At 31.1% G+C, this 25,837-nt stretch overlaps 1 protein-coding gene across 1 annotated transcript; it reads right to left on the bottom strand.

Moving 5' to 3' along the window:
• Positions 1-1,170: 1,170 nt before the first annotated feature.
• On the bottom strand, positions 1,171-25,837 carry LOC148300639 (sodium-independent sulfate anion transporter-like). Its single transcript, XM_088274476.1, has 12 exons — positions 25,557-25,837; positions 10,489-10,675; positions 8,423-8,618; positions 7,051-7,271; positions 6,647-6,824; positions 4,674-4,838; positions 3,891-4,052; positions 3,569-3,709; positions 3,319-3,464; positions 2,622-2,816; positions 2,043-2,196; positions 1,171-1,918 (listed from the first exon to the last, which is right to left on the bottom strand). Exons 2-12 carry the CDS (start codon positions 10,657-10,659, stop codon positions 1,830-1,832), a joined length of 1,818 nt encoding a protein of 605 aa, XP_088130602.1. The 5' UTR covers positions 10,660-10,675; positions 25,557-25,837; the 3' UTR covers positions 1,171-1,829.

The raw sequence follows: 25,837 nt of genomic DNA, 5'->3' as shown, positions 1-25,837 counted from the left end.
TTGGTTTCATCTAACGACTGGTTGTAGAGTTGTCAGAAGTTTTGTAATTGTACAAATTCAAAACAATTTTTTTTTCAATTCTACACTGTAAAAAGGTTAAGTTACGTTGGTCAACTCTGGAATACTATTTATTTTTAGGAGCATCTATGTATTTTTCGGAAAGATTTTATTTATGACGGTTAGCTAAGATTTAAACCTTTATTTGTGTTAAAACCTCCATAAAATTACCTCCCTGGCAAGGACGTTGCATACGAACTCGTCGAGTCTTGCGTGTTTTTAAAAGAAGTTTTTTGTTGATATTGTTTATATTTTGCAGCAGTTTCTTAATTAAAATGATTTTTTTTATTTTACATGTGAACAAATACTTTTGTGGGCAATTCACATTATTTTTTATTTATTTTTGCGTATGTGGTGTGAATTATCAGTTTTTTACTCAAAATACGCATTACTGCCATCTCCATATGTGTAGATTTACAAATTACTATTTAAAATATCAAGTCAGCATGTTTGTTGGACATCATTGGACGAATGGTAAAACTGATATAACCTTTACCGCTCCTCTATTTGAGTAGATAATCCATCTAAGAATTACACACAATTCATACATTACTACCATCTTTGGGTAATTAAAACAACTACAAGAACTACAAGAAAAACTACAAGAACATTTACACCATCTTTGGTTGAGTAGATTTACTAATAATTTATATTAAACTCAAACCTGATACATTTATGCATCTCTATTTCAGTATATTTATTTATACGCTGCATCTCATTACAAGTTCAGACAAACAATTAAATCAAATAATTTGCACATTGAATCTGCAAAATAACAAAAATCAAGTGGTCAATTACGTAAACTCTTGACAGTAATTATTTACTTATCAAAGCCAGCTTTGTTTGCAGAATGACATTGTTATATTTATTTGTATTTCTGGGTTTTCATGTCATCTGGATCCCTTTTAGACGTTTCGGCCATTTTTACAATGGGCATCTTCCCCCGAAGGTGGTGATGAAATTTCAGCATAGTGGCCTGAAGATGACTCTTTTTATAGTAGACGAAATGTGTTAATTCATAAATTATTTACCACCTTAAATACATCTACTGCCTCTACCAGAGACACTATTAGGTCTACTTTTTATACGAGGAATTAAAAAATAAAAATAATATTTGATAAAAGACATTTATTTTACTTTTTAGGTAAAAAATATGAGGTATAAAATAATATCTTATTTCTAAATAAATATAACAGTATATACAAAAGCGCAGATATCTTATATTTCTATTTATATTGTACATATTTATTACATAAATGAAGGGATTTTTAAATACCTGTTATCACTAAGATTCGTGTATCCATCATTATAATACTTTTTTCCTTTCCCAGAATCTTGTTTATGGTCTACCGGTAGCCTAGGTTCTATTCTATAAGCACTATCAGGCTTTTCCCACGGAGAGGATGGAATGCCATATGAGTCAGATCAAACAATAGCAGTTCTAGCTTCCAAAACATGACAAAACCAGAATTTAGGATTAAAGTGCTTTAGTAGTAAGTTTGCTCATGTCAAGTCTTTCTTGGTCGCCTCTACCCTACTCTTCCCTTGCTCACTTGTTAAAAAATATTATCTTTTAACTAATCTCTCTTTTTTGCTTCATCGTATTTCTTTTTGCCTCTTAATTATATTCATTATCTTGTTCTTACGTTACATTACATTCTCAACCCTGAGTTTAAGTGATTGGATTTCAAATCTTCTTTCAGCTTTCTTCTTCTAATACCATGTTTCACATTGATGTTTTTAAAAAAAAATATGAATGATTAATACAGGAATTATAAAGATGTTGTACTTTCCGATGCATTTAATCTTTCTTCAGGTACATCCACTTTTATTTCTGCAATAGTTTCTATCGAAATGCTACCTAAAAATGAAATATAATAAATCTTATCAAAAAATGCACTCGAATGACATTATATCACAAAAAACAACAGTTATAATTGCAATTTAAGTAATTATTTGTAAAGAAAAACAGAAAAATTCCTTACTGTTCAATAGTTGCGTTAGTTCGTCTTCTGTGGAACAATATAAAAAGTTTTCTTTGATTTCCCTCTGAAGAATGTCTTTTATACTCTGTCGACAGTGCAGGAATATGATTGTTTTGCTGACCTTTTTGAAATCAATCAACAGAGACTTTATTCCCTGAAATAAAATAGCATTAATAATCTCCGAAAAGTAATGACTATTTTTCAGTGCAAACTCTTAAATTAAAACAAATATGTTATTTATCCAATCAGAATGTCGTACTATATTTCTGTGTGAATGCAATACCAGTACATATCACAATTTAAAAAAAATTGGGTTCGTCTTAGGACTACTAATACTATTTGTCTTGTGACGTCCCTAACATATGTCATTGATGGACACATAATACATATATGATAACTGTTTTTACACAATCATATCACAATTCATATAACATATGTGTATCAAAAATATTTGATCCTTTGTATCGTATTCATATCATTCAATAATATTTATAAATTTATCAAATTTTTTCAAAATATGACTACTTAGTTCTAAGTATTTTTACAAAAAATATAATGAAATTTACAGTATTTAAGTACCTGAACACTAGTCCAATCTGCCCTTTGTAAATACAAACAATTAATGACAAATATATTCTTTCCCTTGGCATCTATTGTATCGAGAGAATTACCCCCATGTCCAGCTTTTCCAATTGTATCCCGAACATAGTTGGCTGAAGGAAAGAACAATCCACCGCTCGGTGTCACTAATGTATAAAATAAATTTGGATTTATCTAAAAAGAAGAAAAAAGATACATAAGTTATTTGTGGATTACAATCTTTGTGATGATTGATTTGTTTCTTTCATGGTTAGTTTCTACCCTATCCTCTGCTCGTCTCTTCAACTCGACGTACGCGCTAAAACGCATGTTGGAGATAATTTGGTCCATATGGGTAAAGCGGGGTCTTCCTCTGTAATTTGTGCTTTGACATGTACCTTCCGCGATTATAAGAAGCAGGCCTGGGTGTTTTATATAATGACCTATCCATTTAGCTCACCGTTGTGTTACTTTATTTCGTAAGCATATAGACTCCTCAGCTCTGGTTAAAACCTCCTAGTTCCGTACATGTTTCGACCAACATACAACATACCAAAGTACATAAGTTGTTTATGTATTCTAAAATACAAATAAATCTTTAAGTTTATAATTGTGTGTATTTGACTTGCTTAAGCTTAAATTAAAAATTCTATTGACCCATTTCTCAAAAATATTATCATGTCTCAAAGGTACATACCATTACTAATTCCATACTCAGTCTTGGTCGAGCACTAAAATATAAGAGTAACAATATATCTATGGCAATTCCAACCAAAATTCCAAATTCTACGCCCAGAAATAGACAAGATATGAATGTTCCAAATAGAGGCACCAAATCCAGTTCTGAAATTGAAGCATTTTTTATTTTAACAATTTTTTTCTTTGCAAAACCTCAGTAAGATATTATTTATAATACAAGTCATTACTAATGTGACAATAGTACTCACTGCTGTTAATCCATAAATCTTTGATTATGTTTAAATCTATCATAAACAGCACAGCACATATAATCACGGATGCGAGAGTACCCTTTGGTATGTAGTAAAAATACGGTGTTAAAAATCCTAGAGTCATCAACACAATTAAACCTGAAAATTATAATCAATTTTATATCTTTAATCTAAAAAATTATTCGAATTGAGAGAAGAATCTCAATATTTATTACTATGTTTAAAGGACTCTTTGTACAAGCTTTTAAGTCAGTTTAAATATATCACAATGTTGATTAAATTAGCTGATGCTGTTCATATTATCATATAAATGACTCACCGGTATAGAGTCCAGCTCCGGGCGTTCTGACTCCTGAAGCGTTGCTAACAGCACTTCGAGAGAAGGAACCATTAACAGGGATAGACTGCACAAAGGAGCTGACCACATTACACAAACCAAGAGCTACTATCTCTTGACTAGCATCCAGAACTTTGCCCATCGCTGTATATAAAAAATATTATTATAGTGTAAAGATAAAAGTATTTTTTTAATAATATTTACTTAAATATTGAGTAAATTTATTTAAAATTAAAATATGTATTGGGAATGTATTGCAGGAATAACAAAGAAACTATTTTTTTTTAAAGAGAAATATTTGTGTTTATATTATTTACACAAATTTTTCAATTTCATACTATTTCAGTATGCCTAAACAGCTCATTATTAGAAATAAGTATCAAATTGCGGTAGAGTGGGTTCCAACCGAGAAACTCTGACTTAAGTGTCCGCGACACTAACCACGGGACCACAACCCGACACATTGTTTTCTTTAGTTTCAAATTAATTACAAATGGCATAAATCTTTTTAAATCTAGGCAGTAATTTTTTGTAAGTGTATAAATTATTTATTAATTAAGTTTTAATTAAAAATTCTTAATGCATTTTCTGAGAATAGTCACTCCGACCTTCAAGAACTACATAATGGTTATGTCAATGTGTATCACTATGTATCTTATTATGTTTTCACCCTCAAACAATAGTGTGTAAATGGCTGTGTAGGAATTTTAAGCTTTATCGAGGTAATTACATGAATAATGGTAGCTGTGAATTAAAAACACTTACAGAAAGCCTTGGCGATGGCAACATTAGCAATGATTCCAATCAGGGGAACAACAAGTATACCAGATCCCAAGTGTTGCGCCATCTCACTAAAGGTGTATGTCTCATTGCCAACAGTTGCGTTGAAGTTAGGAGGACCAAACCTCGGTAATCCAGAGGCTATTTTACCTAAAATGGAGAGGACAATGGATTAAAATGATTACCACATTTATTAAAAACACAAAATATATCCAGACTCTTGACCCAAAGATCACAGTTAACATACATGGACTATGAACTTTGGGTCAACAATCTACAATTTGTAAAAAGTACCACATTTAAGCATTATTTTATTTTTATAAGAGATATGTGTGATAGAAATCGACATTCTGGGAACTGAGATAAGTTACTGCGTGGTAGATATCTATTGACAAAGCTAAGCTATTTTAAGACCTTGTAAAGTGGTATATTTCAAGTAAGTATTTAGTTCTCAGTAAATAGTTTTAATCTCCAGACAATCTTCATACAACTACAATATTTTGAGACCTTTTAAAGTGATATATTTCAAGTATGCATTTAGTTCTCAATAAATAGTTTTAATCTCCAGACAATCTTCATATAACTACAATATTTTGAGACCTTGTAAAGTGATATATTGCAAGTAAGCATTTAGTTCTCAATAAATGGTTTCAATCTCCAGACAATCTTCATAGTGTTGAATGCTCAATTTGGTCCCTTTAAATCCTAAATACATTTCCAGATCATTATTATGACTCGCATTTTCTGAAATGTGCACTCCCAAATAATTGAACCTCTCAACCATTTTGTTTAGCTGGTTACTTTATACTAAGTACTACAGGGCATCTGCATATTTACCCTGAGATAATATATCCCGCATCCCAAAACATATACTACACTTTCACATTTTGGGAATATTGTCAGGCAGAATGAGGAAAATCTCAGAAAGCTGGTAATAAATAAGACAGGACAGATATTCACAAGGTTCAAATATGAAATTTGAAAGTTAAATGAATCGTCTTTTAACTTGACCTTAGACCGGGAGAAATAGGAATGAATCATACACCAAATCCATGAAGAATCTCAAGTATGCAGCAAAATATTACTGAATGTGACAAATAATTACTAATAATTGATTATTTATACTTAGAGTACATATTTTAAAAAGTCAATATGGCAAACACCTGGCCATAAACATTGTACAACTCAAATCACTCTCAAGTCATTGGAAAAAATGTATTTGAGTCAATAAAAATGACAAAAATGATCTTCTTATTTTGTTGACCATTTAGCAAAAAGTTTTTTTCAGTAAATTACCATCATATTGTATAACCGATGTACAAAACCGAAACCTTTGTATCTTTTGAATAAGGCAATTGATAACGAATCATTAAGGTGGAGTCTAACCGGAGCATTTCTTCGTAACGTAACACGTTACAATGCGAGCATTCGGGCAGTCAGTACACCGAACCGAGTGCTCCAGCCATAGTTTCGGATGCTCGGTGTTGCTTGCCGCGAGCGATGTTACGATGTTATGTTACGACGAAATGCTCCGGTCAGTCTCCACCTATATATTTGAAGACATTTCCAGAGATAACATACCTCAAAGAGAAGTTGCTGTCATCTCTATATCTCATATATGGTGCTTTTATTTATCGATTTTAAGAAAACGTCACTTTCGTCATTGGATTTATCATAAAAAATACATTTGAACCCTAATTATTGTTTCCATCATTAATTTATTAGTGTTTAATCAGCTTTTTTGAAGGATGACAATTATTTGATAAAAAAATATAATTTTCTCCACTCAGTACACCGAACATTGACAGCATCTTGCAGAACATAAAAAAAACAACAGGTCAACAACAGCTGGCATCGAATGACAGAACAAGGATATATATTTACAAACATTACGATATTTGTTTTAAAATGGAATTTTATAATCTGCTCATATTGATTTAACATAAAATGCAAATTACCAGTGAGTTTGAAAAGATGGTAGTCATTGTAGTCAAGTATGAAAGCAAAAATCGCACACCCAATTACAATAGCAGCATTTCTCCCCACAGATGTAAACCATATTATATTCTTCAGGATGATTTGTTTTCTCGTCAATTCTTCTCCTTTCCTTGGCTTTAATTGTATTTCTTTTAGTTGCTGCAACAAAAATATCAAAATACATATGGTAATATTTTTAATTCAATTTAATTTGATGTGTATTATGTTAATGTTGACACATTGTTGCCAGGATAGATAGTTTTCAATAAAGTGACGGCTCAAATTGTAACTTTTACTGAAATTAATGACAGAAAATTCCGTAAAACTTTTTCTTTTACTTCAAATATTATCAGACATTCAAAATTCGTTTATTTATTTCCATTACCCGCATGCCCAATAGCACAAGACAGCAGCAAACACTTAGAACAGTGTCACCGAGTCTGACTTCAGATATATGGTCAGCTATTGCCCTCCAAATCTCCAAGAAGGTCTCAGCCTTGAAGGAGAGTCCCAGTATTCCCTTCAGCTGAGAGCAGGCGATGATGAGGGCAGCGGCAGACGTAAATCCGGAGACCACAGGAATGGACACAAAGTCCACCAAGAAGCCTGGAAAATTTCATAATTAGAATGACATATGCCGGAAGAGAGTATTGTGTCTCTAAAATCCCCACATAGCTTGGAACTATTGGATGTGAAGTTTGACTACATCAATTAAATTACTTACTGGGCAAGCAGTTGGACTAAGATAGTAATGGATTACTTACCATACTTGGTAAGCAGTTGGACTAAGATAGCATCAGATTACCTACAGGATGAGCAGTTTGACTAAGATACTATCAGATTACTTTAGTTGGCAATCAGTTGGACTAAGATAGTACCAGATTACCTACAGGATGAGCACTTTGACTAAGAAAGTACCGGATTACTTACAGGATAAGCAGTTTGACTAAGATACTATCTGATCCTACTGGAGGAGCAGTTTGACTAAGGTTTGATTAAGCACCGGATTATTGAATTACTAAACTTCTTCTGGAGCTTTTTAACTTTATACATTCCAAAGGCAAAATAAGTAGAAAAACACATTTGATTTTAATGTACATATCGCTCACTCCATTCAAGAACGTCATAAATCAAAACACGACAATTTTCAGTTGTGCATTTTTTTGGAATGCCCAGAAAATGTACTATATCCCAGCAAAAGCGGTACAGGGCAGAAAGTGTTGTTTTTTCATTTTGAAAAAAAGATATTGTTTAATTATTTTTTTTTAAATATACTTAATATTTTTCAAATGAAGAAAAAACCTTCAGGTTTTACCTAAAAAGGTGTGTTGCACAGTAAAAAGTTCAATAAGTGGCTTGATATTTATTTTTAATACATTTCATTATAATCTTCAACATTAAAAATGATCTCCTGAAAAATCAAGTTTTTTGATATACTATGACGTTGTTGAAAGGAGTGAGTGATATGTATATATGTAGTTGAAAAAGTGATTATTAAAATTTACTGAGTAAAAATTGTAATTGTGATTTGAGTGCATGTAGTTATAAAAGTGATGAGTTCAATTTACCTAGTCAAAATTCTAATTATGATTTGAGTGCATGTAGTTATAAAAGTGATGAGTTCAATTTACCTAGTCAAAATTCTAATTATGATTTGAGTGCATGTAGTTATAAAAGTGATGAGTTCAATTTACCTAATCAAAATTGTAAGTATGATTTGAGTGTTTGTAGTTTTATAAGTGATGAGTTATATTTACCAAGTCTGGAGAACCCAACTAGCAGCTGCACAAAGCCTCCGAGGAAACAGAGAAGAACAGCGAAGTCGGGGCTGGTTCCGTGGGTGTATGTGAAGGTCAGCAGAGACAGAAGAGCAGTCGGGCCAATGTTGATCTCAGGAGTTGTGCCAAATAAGATGTATACAAGACTACCAGCGAAGGAAGAGTAAAGGCCATACTAGAAATAGTAAAACAATGAAATAAGTAACACTTCTTTGAAGAAACTGATTAACAATGTGTTTTCTTGGACTATTAATATCTTGGACTAATTAATTCGGTATTAACTGTGTGGAATAACTTGATGGTTGAAATATAAAAATAAAACACTTATTTAAGATCTTTTTTTTCAAAATTATTAATAAAAACATGATAAATTTCACAAACTACGGATGTTCTCATCAATAGGTGGTATTTGTATTTCAAGAAATCAAAAGGCATAAACCTTTTTTATTTCTAGCCGTTGATAAGAACATCCGTAGTTCTCGAAATTTGCATTATTAAACTCAAAAAGTGATCACACAAGTGTTTAATTTTTATGTTAAAATAATTTTCATGGAATATCCTCAAGAAACTCTAATATATATAAGCTGTATCCAAGATACACTATTTAGTACGAGTACGGGTATGCAACCCCAAGTACCCCAGCCTTTGCCGTTATTCGTCTTTACCTCTTCTAAAATAAACTCATATGTCACGAGATCGATCAATATATCTAGGACTTTCATTTTTTTTTAGTGTGGTCGTCAATCATGGGTTGATGATATGAATGTTGCATGTGTGTATCTGTGATAACTTAATCAGTCTATGATAGGTTGTTAGCCCTGTAAATACCCAGACTTCCGTATTCTTCTTCATCTATGTTGAGATGTCAAAAATGCAGAAGAAGAAGTTATCAAATCAAATGGTTTACATTTAATGGCATGAATTTACACTTTAAAAAATAAAATAAAAAACCTTATCTCATTCTGATTATCAAAAATAAGTATCAAGTGATTATTTTTAAATAGTTGTTAGTAGTTAGGTACCTATCTTTTATGTTTTACTATAGGAACCTACTCACTAAATGAACAGGCAGTATGTATTATAATGGTACGTTTATGACAGGTAGCCATTTTGATTATCACATATTTTGCAGCAAAGCATATGTTTAGGTAATGTATATCATCTACATATATCATTATTTATAATAATTTTGCTTTGTTCTCAACTGTCAACAGGAATTATAAATATAAAAAATACTAATTGCAACACTTTACTACTAGTTCAAAGCAGGAAAAAAATATCCAAAAAGGTATAATGATATATAAATGAGTACTTTATGAATATCTGTTGCATTTATGGCAACACTATAATTTTAAACTTTTGAATAACAGGATGACAATAATTTTAGTTTACTTTCAAGCACCTATTTGAATTTGGAATTTTAATAACAAGGTTTATCTCTGTAACAAGGCATAATCTAAGGTACCTACACAGTATGAATACAGGTATTTATTATTCATATTTACACCGAGTTCATAATTGCTGTAATTACATTTGATAGAAATCTAGCCATCTTGTACGTATTTTATAAACTATATTTTCCATTGTTTGCAAAGAGATCCCAGTAGAATAAAATACATTATAACTTACATTAAACTGAATTTAATTGACAGTTTTCTGTTTTTAAAGAACATATTTTTGAAGAAACACCTAAAATGGCTGGCGTTACGTTGCCGACAAAAAAACATGATAAGTATAAAAATAACATTTATATAATAACAGTTTATTCATGTTGGTACGAAGGTGAGAGCTATCACGAATACTTACCGTCACTAAATTATCTTTTGCCATTTAAAAAATTCGTCGACTCTAAAGAATTAAGGAATTAGTTTCAATTTTAAGATAAACCTATGGTTCTAGTCCTGCCAGGGAAGCATAAGCCAGTGACTATGGTACGAAGGTGAGAGCTACCATGAATACTTACCGCCAACAAATTAATCTTTTGCCATTTAAAAAATTCGTCGACTCTTAAGAATTAAGGAATTAGTTTCAATTTTAAGATATACCTGTGGTTCTAGACCTGCCAGGGAAGCATAAGCCAGTGACTGCGGTATGAGGGTGAGAGCTACTGTGACTCCCGCTACCAAGTCCGCAATAGCCGTTCCTGCATTGTACTCCTTGGCCCAACCCAGTATGGGCAGAGCCTTTACGGCCATTTTCTTAGGGTTGAAATGCATTCTTTCGATTCACGACCTGAAACCAATTAGAAAAATTATTAAAGGTGATTTTTTAGGGTTTAGTCTTAAAATCACGTGGAATGCATCGACACACGTGTCATGTAAAACATTTTGATTTACATTTTTCGCTTATCTTGTATAATTAAAAAAAACACCCGTATAAAAACTTTGATCTGCATCACAAATCGCTCACTCCTTTCAACAGTGTCATAAATAAAAATAAAAAATAGATTTTTCAGGAGAACGTTTTTAAAGTTTAAAAATATATTGCAATGTATTAAAAATTAATATCAAGCCACTTACTGAACTTTTAACTGTGCATCATATCTTTTTAGGTAAAACCTGAAGGTTTTTTCTCCATTTGAAAAATATTTAGTGAATTTAAAAAAATAATAAAACAATACCTTTTCAACAAAATGCAAAACAACACTTTCTTCCCTGCAGCGGGCTGATATTAAGTTAATAATATGCCACTTTTGCTAGGATATAATACATTTTCTGGGCATTCCGAAAACATGCACAACTGAAAATTGACGATTTTTGATTTATGACGTTCTTGAAAGGAGTGAGCGAAATCTGTTTTGGTTGATTGGAAGATACTGCTTATCAGCAATATGCCTGCCAGTGTTAATTTTTAGGCACAAGAAGTTTAATTAACAAATAAATATAAAAAGTAGAATATTACAAAATTCCAATGGCATAATTCACATTATATCGTGTACTCGTAGTTGCCCCAGTTCCCGAAATTTCCTGCGTATTATTAGTCAAATATTGGCTAAATATTTACTCCCGTTATTATTCGAGTATGTAGGCACAACACACCACATTCTACACTCCACACCAGGGTTGGCCAAATATTGGTTGGCTGGCCACATTATAGATAAAATAAAACATATACATATCGCTTACTCCTTTCAAGAACGTCATAAATCAAAAAACTTGATTTTTCAGGAGACCGTTTTAAAGTTTAAAAATATAATACAATGTATTAAAAATTAATATCAAGCCACTTGTTGAACTTTTTACCATGCAACAGATCTTTTTAGGTAAAACCTGAATGTTTTTTCTACATTTGAAAAATATTTAGTTCATTTAAAAAAATAATTAAACAATACCTTTTCTTCAAAATGCAAAAACAACACTTTCTGCCCTGTAGCGGGTAAATATTAAGTTAAATATATGCCTCTTTTGCTGGGATATAGTACATTTTCTGGGCATTCCGAAAACATGTACGACTGAAAATAGACGATTTTTTTATTTATGACGTTCTTGAAAGGAGTGAGCGATATATATCTTGAAATGTTTGTAATTATGTGTATGATTATACATAGATAAAACATTGACCGCGGGCCGCACAAAGAATAACAGTGGGTTTTTTTAGATAGCTTGGGAATCATTTTATTATTTTTTCAAACTATATATTAAACAATACTGGTAAATTATTACATAATTAAAATGAAAAATATTTGGAAAAAAAAAACACATTATTTAGGATGAGTTATATTAAAAATATATTGTTATATTTTTATTATTATGTTTTCAATATAACTCCTTACCTTTCCATAACTCTTTTCTTTTCAAATCATATATTTATTGGGAAGAAAAAATCAATTAAAAAACGGTGCTTCAAGAAAAAAAATCATTACCGGTACGTCGGTACCTGGGTTTACAGAAAATAAAAATATTTAAAGTAATATCAGATATTGATTGATACAATTCTCATATAATATAAAACAAAAAATTGTAATATAAATATAAAAAAAGATTAGATTTTAACGAATGTGACTTATTAATATAATAATTAAACGTGTATTTTTCATTTATTTTATTAAATGTTTTGCCGGTCGTACTGAAAAAAAGATCGGGCAGCCATTTGCACACCCCTGCCTTACATGTCACATGCTAAATTATTTGCAATTCATCTCACATTCCAATTAAATGACTACATAATTCAAGAGATTAACCACTTCATGGCTTTATCGTCTCTTGAATAAAAATTAAGACGACAAACAGGAAATGAATTTTTTACTTTACGACGTTTTCATGCGAGGAAAATTGGCGATTAACCCACACTTGTATAAGGAAACTTTTAAGTGTATAAATAGTGAGTTCAGTGAATTAATTTAAATATGTTAAAGTAACCATTACCGATTATGTCTTTACGAGGTTATTTACACAGTTCAACAGTCTGTTACCAAAGGGTAAGGTAGCTAAACTTTTGATCACAATGGGCGACCCGCTTTTAAATTATAGGCGGTTATCTTCCATCATCACATCAATATATCACTCACTCCTTTCAACAACGTCATCAAATCAAAAATCATCAATTTTCAGTTATTCATATTTTCGGAATACCCAGGAAACGTACTATATCCCAGCAAAAGCGGCATATTTTTAACTTAATGTTTACCCGCTACAGGGCACAAAGTGTTGTTTTGCATTTTGAAGAAAAGGTATTGTTTTAATATTTTTCTTAAATATACTAAATATTTTTCAAATGTAGAAAAAACATTCAGGTTTTGTCTAAAAAGATCAGTTGCACAGTAAAAAGTTCAATAAGTGGCTTGATATTTATTTATTTTACATTTTATTATATTTTTAAACTTTAAACACGATCTGAAAAATCAAGTTTTTTGGTTTATGACGTTGACGTGAGCGATATGGACGATCAAATAACGACACTTTAAAAGAAGTCGTAACTTTATTCGGTTTTTGGATTCGATTATTCAAAGCTCATCACGCCAATCAGTGCACAAAGTCGGTTACGTATTGAGTAATTCTAGTTTCTACTATATTTGACAATTTTCATTCGTGTAGTTTTATAAATAAGTATTGTAAAATGTGCCCTCGGTACGGGTAAACTCAGTGAGGGCGTATTACTGTAATTTGTAATTATGTGTATGATCAATATAAATTTGAAATAAAATAATGATTTCCTCTCGCATATTAATTAGTTTATTTTATTCACATTATAATGGACAACACCGTCAAATGGAGGGAATTTTCTAAAGATTGAATTATAACATTAAACGTTTTTCTATCTTGAAATGTATTCATTGGTCGCAAAATGAAAATCTGGATTAATTAAATTTCTTGTATGAAATGACTGTTATTAGACAAAAGCCTCTAGAACTGGGGTAAATTACCCCAAATGGGGTAAAAATGAATTTTGTTGGAGTAATTAGGATATGTTTCTAGTTTGCTATGATGTTAGTATTTTCACAAATGTAAACAATTCAAAAACCGATTAAACGCTGAAGACTATTATATTGCTTTTACATCGAAAAGTCCCGATTTTAAAGTAATTGTATCAAACATGAAGCAACACCATTTCTCCAAAAAACTGAAAAGGAAACCTGAAAACCTGAATTTTCGTTTGATCAAATTTGAGAATTTTATTTTGTTTGTCTATTACATACTTCTATTTTAATGTAAGTTTTTTTTTCTTTTTCGTGTAAATTAAATTCATTAAATAAGTTTTATTTTAAATATACATTGATTGCCTTCTTTTCAAAATGGGGGGAGGGGATAATATCGACTTACGCAAAAATGTTTTGGGGTAATGGTTAAAAAAGTTCCCCGATCGCTGTTCTAGATGATATTTTATTACACTACTATTCTAAACTAATTAACTAACCATCACGCCGCTTCCCCGCAGGGGTAGGCAGAGAGAATCGAATACCACACTACTCTGTCTTTGCAAACATTCTTCGCCTCTTCTACCTTCATGCATCTCCTCATACATATCCGACGATTATTACGACTCCTGACCTGGCCACTTTCAAGTATTTGACATATCTGATTGTGCCAAGATTTTCTCGGTCTTCCTCTGCTCCTTTTTCCAACTACATCGCCTCATAAATTTGTTTAACCGTTGTTTCCTCACTCATACGTTCCACATGTCCAAACCATCTCAATACATACACCTTTCTTAATTTTATCGATAGTGCTTATCTCAGCCTTGCATTTTTTCCTTATTTCATCATTCGAACATCTATCAAACATTGTTTTGCCACACATTCGTCTGAGGGATCGCATTTCGACTGCATTCAGTCTACTATTCTAGTATCAATATATAACATTTTGCCTCTATAAGACATTGTATATAAATATTCTGTGTGTTTACCGGTGTCCTACATATTTTCTAGTTGACATATTTCACGCATTTTTCACACATAATTATTTCGACATTTTTTCTTCACTTTAACCGAAATAGTTTTAACATCTTTCTCATGTCACATCCGTGCGTATATTCAATTTTAGTTAAGAGATATCAACAAATTAGTAAAATAAATGCATCTTTGTACATATACAAATCTGGATTATCTCAGCTTAACTCTATGGATCCCGGCCGAAAACTCATAAAACTTCCCCGGTGTCCGGCCATTTTTGTGAAATTTCATGTTTTGTGAAGGGTTTCTTAAAAGTGTTATAATTATGAAAATAGTGGGTTAAATCGAATAAAACTTCTGATATTTATTTGAAACACTTTGATGAATCATTTTTGTTTGGTAAATTTGCCAATATTGGCCTTTATGGAGAGTTACATTGATGTCAATAAAATGCACATTTTTAGGCGACTGCTTCATCACGTCAAAACACGGCTCCGGGATCCAACGTTCGGTTTTACTGTCACGTTAAAACACGGCTCCGGGATACAACGTGTTTTAAGGGCATTTGTGCACTACACAGATTTTTACTGTCCGCCAGTCCGGTTTTGAAAAATGAATGTGACTACGACAATTTAGCGTGATCGAATTTACGCGCAACGTGTTCACGCACCGATCCGAAGAAAGAAGAACATAGGCACAAGCCAATCAGAGCCAATATTCGTTTTAAAACGCTAACTGACGTGCTGGACGGTAAAATTCCGTGTAAATCCGTGTACAAACGCCCTTATGGTGGAGAGTGACCGGAGCATTTTGTCGTAACGTAACATGTTACGATGCGAGCATTCAGGCAGTCAGTACAGCGAGCCGAGCTGCTCGCCGCTCGTTACGAATGCTCCATCCGAATTCGGATGCAATTTTAGGTCAGCACCAGGGTTGCCAATCCGTGGGAAATTCCCCGAACCGCGGGGAATCTTTTTTTTTCTTCATCTGTAGTAAGCTGTAATTTATTAAAATCATAGAACCAAGAATCACGTCTTCAAATTGCAAAGATTCATACAGGTTTTGATTGATTCCATACAAATTTAATACAGATTTCTAGGCTGTAATTCAGATATTTTGATTTGGCATATGGCCAAAGAAGTATTATTTATTAAAAACTCATTTCCAAATTTATTTTGCATTTTCGCTGTCATAGTTGTTGAATTTTCTTTTATAATGAAAATAATTTGATCACAACATTTTGAGTGTGTCCAAATACTTGTTCACAAAATCTGGATTATCTCCAATTACAGGAGTTATTAAGAGATAATCCAGATTTTGTGAACAAGTATTTGGACACACTCAAAATGTTGTGAATAAATTATCTGGTCAAATTATAAGCTTTAATAATAAAATTAAATGTATGGAATGTATGGAAGTGAAACATGGAGTTGGCAAAAGAAGGATGAAAGTAGACTGAATGCAGTCGAAATGCGATCTCTCAGAAGAATGTGTAACAAAACGATGTATGATAGATGTGCGAATAGTGAAATAAGGAAGGAATGCAAAGCTGAGATAAGCATTATCGATAAAATTAAGAAAGGTGTGTTGAGATGGTTTGGACATGTAGAACGAATGAGTGAGGAAAGAACGGTAAAACAAATTTATGAGGCGAATGTTAGCGGGAAAAGAAGCAGAGGAAGACCGAGAAAAACATGGCACGATCAGGTATGCCAAATACTTGAAAGTGGTCGGGTTAGGAGTCGTAACAATCGGCGGGTATGTATGAGGAGATGCATGAACGTGGAAGAGGCGAAGAATGTTTGCAAGGACAGAGTGGTGTGGCGCTCTATTCTCTCTGCCTACCCCTGCGGGGAAGCGGCGTGATGGTTAGTTAGTTAGTTAGTTAGTAATAATAAAAAAGAAAATGATTTTTTCTGGCGTTTCTCATGTGTGTGATTATAATCCAGGATTCGGATACTAATGAAACTCGCATACTAATGAAAGAGTTTCTGCTGAACAAAAAGCTTCTTCTCATCTCACCAATAGATGTCTGTAGTGAAGTTCTAGTGATTCAAGAATAATGTTTCAAAATTGGTCCATATATATAGAACTTCCAAGAATTTGAGAAACGTGGTTGTCAATAATGGGTAGAATTGGTAAATGTTACACGTGTGTAAAGTGATCACTTAAACCTCCCATGACGATTGTCAGCCCCGCAAATGCCCAGACGTCCATATTCTTCTTCATCTTTGATGACATGTCAAAAAATAAAATAATTCGTCATGAAACAATTTTCTCTTCTTCCCAAATTAAATTCACGTAGATCCTTCATATATTTTTTAGAAAAGTTTCGGCGGTCCTTTCAATAGGTTTCTCGATCATGACTATCCATGACTTTCTAAATATGACACTATAACATATGATGCGCATTGAATTTTAATTGTTGTGTACATAAAAAAGAAAACACTCGAGTTCTCAACAAGCTAAAATAATATTGACTAACTATTTGCGGAGTGGAAATCACAAACGTTATACAATACGTTGTTTTGATGAAAAAAATGCTGCAAAATCTATGTACATTTTCAAATAAATCTTATCCATCAAAAAAAGAATAAGTATATTTTAGCAGTTCAAATATATATTTTTTTGATTTGGCGTCATTCACCATCAAATTGTGGTAGAGTAGATTTGAACCGAGAAACTCTGATTCAAGAGTCCGCGACACTAACCACGGGACTACAACCCGACAGTTGCTTTTTACCACATGAATATTATATTGTTCCGACTAGTTTCGGAAGCTATAGATGGTTTATATTCAAACCTGTGGATAGAAGCGTCTGTAGCTTCTGAAACTAGTCGTAATAATACTGTAACTCAAGTGGTAAAAAATGCGTTTTATTTATAATTTAATCATGTCTTACCTCTTACCACAAAGCGAATGCTGAAACAATTATAAAAATGTACATTATCACGACTAGTTTCAAGCACTACAGATGTTTTATTTTGAAAAATAAAAACACTTTGTTTTTTGATCCACTCACATTTTTATTAACAACCAACTAGTTTCAGCAACAACCTGTTGCCCTCTTCAGGGTTTAATTTATGACTTAAAATTATATATCAATATGATCCACAATTAACTTAATTAAAATTATATGTCAATATGATCCACAAAGTTAATGCTTCTAAATATTCAAAATAAAACGACAAATGTTTTCATCAACTAATAATTCAATATATAACAGAAAATACAGTGTTGTATTTTTACTTATGATTATTCATCCATACATCTGTAGTTCTCATAATTAGTCATGTTTATAATTAATAAACTCAAAAAACGGTCTTATATATTTATTTTTTCATTTTAATGGGTTTACACTACGAGTCCCTGTTTTCAAAATCCATTTCCCACCTATGGCACCAGCAGGGCTTTCTTGTCCCTTTTTATTGCTTTCGTGTAAAATTTATAAAAAGGCACATAGAACGTTTGGCTCTGACATTCTTGATTTATACAGAGTAATCACATCTTATTACTTACTTAAGTGCCGACGATAAGAAGGCATTGCAATTTTTAGTACTGGAATGTGAATTCAATTACCTTTTTAATTCAATGTCATGGTAATTCCATAACCTAATCTGTTTTAGGTATTACCTCGTATTGTATGTATTATGTAATAATAGTACCGCTTACTGACAGTATCAGTATAGGTTTTTCACTTAAATTGGACGTTTTCACACTGTATTCACACTAGTATTTATAGTAATGTAGTAGTAATATGAAAATATTTAAATAAATTCTTTTTTTTTTTTATAAAATATGTACAATATAACGTCCATTTTTGGTAAAAAAATTAATTACTACATACCATTAGTGTGAATACCTGCCCACATCTTTTATTCTTAAGATCAACAAGTGTGTTAGCCGTCAAGTTGGCAAACCTGCGCGGCTCGCTGTCATAGGCTGTGCGCGCGATGTGAAGTTTTTAGACAAGATTTTTAGTACTATTTTGAATCACAAGTTCAAATTTGAATATACTTTATGTATTTTTTTTTTAATTCTAACAAAAAATGCAATATAACGTCCAATTTGTTTTGTAAGGGGCCAATTTGATTTATGAAATGTCAAATTTGAAGTGAAAAACCTGTATCGACATCGCAATTGCAACCTTGGACCTCTAATACGGCAGCAGAAAACAGCAAAAACATCATTTGTACACCATAAATAAATGTGCCATAAATGGTTCATGTAAACCCAATATTGTGTAAATACAATATTAGGTTTTTGGTCACAGTTGTAAAATTTAAAAAAAAATCTCACATCCGCATCCTTGAGTATTCGTGCGTTGCACTTCTTTCAAATCATAAAATATATATTCAATAGATTCCCTTTTGTTCTCGATGTTTGTGTACCGAAAATTAATGTGGATGTCATCGAAACAAAAGTTCGGATTAAATGGACCATGATATGCCGAAACCATCCAACCCACAATTTGCTAAATTTGAATCTTCGATCAACGCTACTTCTTCAACAGTAAAATTTTAATCAGCTGTAGACACCCACTCGACTGAACTTCGGAATGCGGACCTGACTTGGGAGGATGCAAGGGAGCTGGCAGCTGACAGAAGAGCTTGGAGACAGTTTGTGGACTCCATATTCTCCACGTAGGGAGCGGATATGGTTAAAGAAGAGGAAGACACCCAACCCTAAAAATCACACAATATTTTTCGACCTTTTTTCTGACCCTAAACTAATAGAGATAAAATGTGTTAGAAACATGTCCATATGGGTGGACGGCTTTCAGCATTTTTCAAGTTGAAATTATTTATATGCTTGAAAGTATTGCAGAAAATATCCATATGATTTTTTTTTAATTCACTAAAATTTTACTAGAGACATCTATGATGAGATGAAAAAAGCTTTTTTATCGAGCAGAAACTCTTTCGGTTGTATGTGAGGTCCAAATAATGGATTATAATCTTCTTCTTCTAACCCTTATCCGCACCCAATGGTGCATAGGGCACTCCATCGTATTGACGCAGTGTTATCTTGATCGTTAACAGACGAAGACAAGGTCTTTTCAATTTTAATTCAAATTTTCAATTCAATTTATTCAATAAAAAAATAATATATACATAACAAACAATATTCAAAGTAAGCAATAAGACTTAAAGGTGTAGAAGAATCCCGCTTCGGAAAACTCCTTCGGACACATGGAACAGATCAATATCCAATGTGATATTGTTCAACATAGCGGTAGCTCTTCCTACAGGCATAACCATCGGCAGGTTGGTCCTGTGTATAGGAATGTGAAATAAACTATGCCGACGCTGTCTTAGGTAACTATCAGGAACATACAGACCAATGCTCTGGATAATTTCAGGATTATCGATCATACTGCGCAACAATCGATAAAAATGCGTAATCAAATACACATTCCTTCTAGTCTCTAAACTATTGTAGCCAAGCATACCCTGGAGAAACTGGGAACTGGAAACTGTCATCACTCCTGCGCTTCAGTGACCAGTCCAGGGTAATATTAAATAAATATTAGAGTGTTAAATAACTAATATTTATTTTCACCCCCGCCTGGGAATAGAACCCGGGACCTCCAGCACGGCAGCTAAACAAACAAAGGATTATGATCACATACATGGAAAACGGTAGAAAATATTTTCTAGCAATTATCTCAGTTTGCCAATATGTGGGTTAGATGGTTTCTGCGTAATATGGTCCAAATAACTCCGAACGGATTAAGTTCCAGAATGGCCCTGAAAGTTAACGTTTTATTATTTTTCTTTTCAGATCCAATTGAGGTAGTAATTCACGGATAATTCAGTTTCACGCACGCGCAACTCATAAAATAATATGTACCTACATTATACCTACATAACTGAGACGTCCTAAACAGAATTTCGTAAGTCCTTGTATTCAGTATTCAATATTTTAGTAACTAACTAACCATCTCGCCGCATCCCCGCAGGGGTAGGCAGAGAGAATAGAACGCCACAAAAAAATGCCCTTACAACATTTTGAGTGTGCCCAAATACTTGTCCACAAATCTGTCTTAACAACATTTTGAGTGTGTCCAAATATTTGTTCACAAATCTCTCTCTACAATATTTTGAGTGTGTCCAAAAACTTGTAATCACACACATGAGAAACGCCAGAAAATACCATTTTCATTTTTATTATTAAGCTTATAATTTGACCAGATAATTTATTTACAACATTTTAAGTGTGTCCAAATACTTGTTCACAAATCTGGATTATCTCGAATTAGGAGTAATTTTTCGTATTATTTTTTGACATCTCAACATAGATGAAGATGAATATGGAAGTCTGGGCAAAATACAACAAAACATTTACACATTTAAACAAAAATAAAAATTTTAATTTTCCACTTTTAAAAATATTCCCATTGTGATTCATTTATCTTCTTTCTCTCTTTAAAAATATTATTTTTGTATAAATGTCAGACCGTAATAATTTGATTTCAATGACCTGATGATGGAATGATTATTCCGAAACCGGTAGTCAGGAATTTGTGTTTATTAAAGTGGTATTACACAAAGTGAACGATGAATGATAAGGAGAGTGTTAATATTGCGCCACCCTGTATAATGTTTTTCACCAAGTAAACTTTAAAGTTAAATTTAAATTAAGAATGAGTGTTTAATTAATCGATCAAGTTCTCGTTAAAATAGGTTTTCATAGTCATTTGTTTTGCATGTATTAATTAGAAAATTTCCGCATAACGCACAGTCAATGCTGTGATTTGCAACAGTGACTTCACACAGTACAGGAAATGTCGTCTACAGTACGATAGCTGACAAAACAATCTGCGACAACGCTTCATTGATTTCTATCATGTACAGTACTAGGATAAAAAAAAACAGGTGACCTATATCTTTACGTTGACAAAGATACGATCCAAAATGTATCCAAAAAGATGATAAGGGTAGATTTTTAATATTTCATCAAGCTATTTAAATTCGCTTCGAATTGACCCTAGCCATTACTGCTTTCAAGGCCTTACTCTAATAAATTAATTAATTAAGCGTCCTTTTTATAATGTCATTTGGCAATGGGTCCTTCACTCACTTACCATTGAACATATTCCAGTCTAATTTCAAAATAAATATTTGATTGATTTTTTAAAAATTATATATTGCTGGTAGCTACTAAGAGTATAAATAATGAAGAACTTTCTTCCATTAGTAAAATAACAGTAATGTATTTATTTGTTCTTCCAAATGAGTTAAGTAAAGTGAATATAATTTTTTATAATAATAGATAAACAATTGGCTTTTAAAGTATTAAACTTCTTCATTCGAACCCTTAGCCTCACCCCAATGGTGCATAGGGCACTGCGTCATATAAACGCAGTGTTATCTTGATCGTTAACACACGAAGGAAAGTTGATCAGCCCTTCGCTTCAGGTACCAGTAATATTGAATAAATATTAGAGTGAAAAAATCATTTATATTTATAAGACCCCCCTCTGGGAATCGAACCCGGGTCCTCCAGAACGGTAGCCGAGCGTGCAGACCATTACACTACGGAGGCGGACGAGAAAAAAAAAAAACTTCTACTGATTTTTATTTATTTTAAGTAGGTACATATATGAAGTTTGATTACCCATTGTGGAAATCAAATTGATTTTAATCCAGACAATTATAAGGTTATTTTTTATTATTATTATGTTCATTGAATAATGAGAAATATCGCTCACTCCTTTCAAGAACGTCATAAATAAAAAATCGACACTTTTCAGTTGTGCATGTTTTCGGAATGCCCAGAAAATGTACTATATCCCAGCAAAACAGGCATATTTTTAACTTAATATTTACCCGCTACAGGGCAGAAAATGTTGTTTTTGCATTTTAAAGAAAAGGTATTGTGTAATTATTTTTTTAAATGTACTAAATATTTTTCAAATGGAGAAAAACCTTCAGGTTTTACCTAAAAATATCTGTTGCACAGCAAAAAGTTCAATAAGTGGCTTGATATTTATTTTTAATACATTGCATTATATTTTTAAGCTTTAAAAACGTTCTCCTGAAAAATCAAGTTTTTTGATTTATGACGTTCTTGAAAGGAGTGAGCGATATGTGTATTTATTTGTGTGAAAATGACAATGGAAGCGAGTTAGCGAATGCATTTCAATTCCTGAAAATTTGTGAATGAAATCATGACTGCGCTTAAATTGAATGACGGAAATTGCACGACTTATTATGTCGGGTTTAGCATTGTAAACATACATCATAGAGACTGTATGTAGCCTACAAATGTTATACAGCGTGGCGAAAACTTAATCACCCTATCGGAAGATGTTATAATTTTTGCTAATGGCGTCGTACGTCAAACATGTTTAACATATCGCTCACTCCTTTCAAGAACGTCATAAATAAAAAATCTTCAATTTTCAGTTGTACATGTTTTCGGAATGCCCAGAAAATGTACTATATCCCAGCAAAAGAGGCATATTTTAAACTTAATATTTACCCGCTGCAGGGCAGAAAGTGTCGTTTTTGCATTTTGAAGAAAATGTATTGTTTAATTATTTTTTTAAACATACTAAATATTTTTCAAATGGAGAAAAAACCTTCAGGTTTAACTTAAAAACATATGTTGCACAGTATAAAGCTCAATTAGTGGCTTAATATTTATTTTTAAAACATTGTGTTATATTTTTAAACTTTAAAAACGTTCTCCTGAAAAATCAAGTTTTTTTTATTTATGACGTTCTTAAAAGGAGTGAGCGATATGTGAACTAGACAGCTGCATTATAAAAACAGATTGATAAAACGGGTACAAATGTGAATCAACACTGGTGGCAACCACTTGACGGATATCATCTTTTCACTAAACAGAAAAAGTTGTGAACGTCCAAATAAATATATTTATTTATCAAAATATATTTTTCATTTAGTAAAAAAGATAAACAAAATTGGATGATTAGTTTTGCGCCATGTTTTATACAAAAACAAATAGTTCAGATACGTATGCAAGTATATGTTATAACTAGAATGTTTTCAATTTTATATCATAAAAATCTATTTTCAGGTGTTATTTTTTTTGGTTCCAAACTAGATATATCTTCCTAAATGAATGTTTCATATTTTACCAGCTTCCATTATCCATAAAGTCATTAAAAAACAATACCCAAGTATAAAAGAAACTGTTTATCAAACAGCTGACTGTCCATCAAACCTTACTTTTACTACTCTTACTTTTTCCCTCTACCTCCTTCCCTAAACACCCTCTTTCCTTTGCCCTCCTTATTATCTTCTTTTTTAATTTATGTTTTTTTAAATGTTCAGGTACCCTCTGATTGCAAACAGCTATATATGGTATCAAACGTTTTGAACAATATCACTAGTCGGTTTTTGGCTGGTTGGAAAAAATTGCTTTTTAGCAATAAGCCCGCCGATGTCCTTATTTATTTTCTGTTAATGAAGTTTAAATAAATGAAAATAGCTAATAATAAATCGATAATGAATGTGGGTAGATCTGAAATAGATAGCATAATATGGCAATATCGTATTTGATTGCACGTCATTAACAATTTTCTTTTCATATTTGTAGTTTGATAAATAAGTATTGTTGAATGTGCCCTAGGCACGGGAAAACCTAGTAAGGGCACATAATTGTATTTGGTTTTAATATTTATGATTTAAAAAATTACGTACTAATTAATACACACGATACTAACATGTTTAAGAGAAAAATTGTTGATATCTTTTCGACTAGTTGATAAAGAAAATTCCTATTATTCGATAAAAAACATTTAATGTAAGTTTATTATACAGTTTTACTTTTATTTTTATTTTTGGCCAAAAAAATACATAATATTACTTTTAAATTCGATTTTCATACTTTCTGTATACTTTCATATATATATATATATATATATATATATATATATATATATATATATATATATATATATATAAATATATATATATATATATATATATATATATATATATATATATATATATATATATATATATATATATTTATATATATATATATATATATATATATATATATATATATATATATATATATATATATATATATATATATATATATATATATATATATATATATTTATATATTTATAAATATACATATATATATATATATATATATATATATATATATATATATATATATATATATATATATATATATATATATATATATATATATATACATATATATATATATATATAAATATATATATATATATATATATATATATATATATATATATATATATATATATATATATATATATATATATATATATATATTTATATATATATATATACATATATATATATATATATATATATATATATATACATATATATATATATATATATATATATATATATATATATATATATATATATATATATATATATATATACATATATATACATATATATATATATATATATATATATATATATATATATATATATATATATATATATATATATATATATATATAATATATATATATATATATATATATATATATTTATATATGTATATATTTATATATGTACATATAAATATACATTTATATCATTTTTAAATTCACCAATATGATTTCTTAAAAGATTTTAAATCTACCTAAAATACTTGTTTTGAAAAATATTTTTTCATCCTTTGGGAATATTCGTTAATTATTATTTTTAATATACCTAGAATGAACGCATAACTAAATTACATTACATAACATAATGGAAGCTCAGAAATACATATTGCATAAAATAAATACATACCGTTATATTGATAAAAAAAAAACCTTTTTAACACTAGATTTATCAATCGGGATATAAAATTTAAAAAAACACTAATTCACACACAATATCAAGTCTTTAACTACTATAAGTCTTTTTATGGTACAAAATTTGTTAAATATCACTTTCACTACATGCAAAATAGTTTGATCAAAACTATGACTTAATTTGTAGTTAAAAATGTAGTCAAAACAAAATTGAAAAAAAAACTCCCGCCGGTAGCGCTGTACGCTACATCCCGCGCAAATTTTCAAGCGCGACTC

Source organism: Brachycentrus maculatus, unplaced genomic scaffold (genome assembly GCF_059751285.1).
Source record: "Brachycentrus maculatus isolate JH-2025_06_01 unplaced genomic scaffold, ASM5975128v1 h1tg000683l, whole genome shotgun sequence".
Lineage (NCBI taxonomy): Eukaryota > Metazoa > Arthropoda > Insecta > Trichoptera > Brachycentridae > Brachycentrus > Brachycentrus maculatus.
This window is presented reverse-complemented; position numbering and strand designations above follow the sequence as displayed.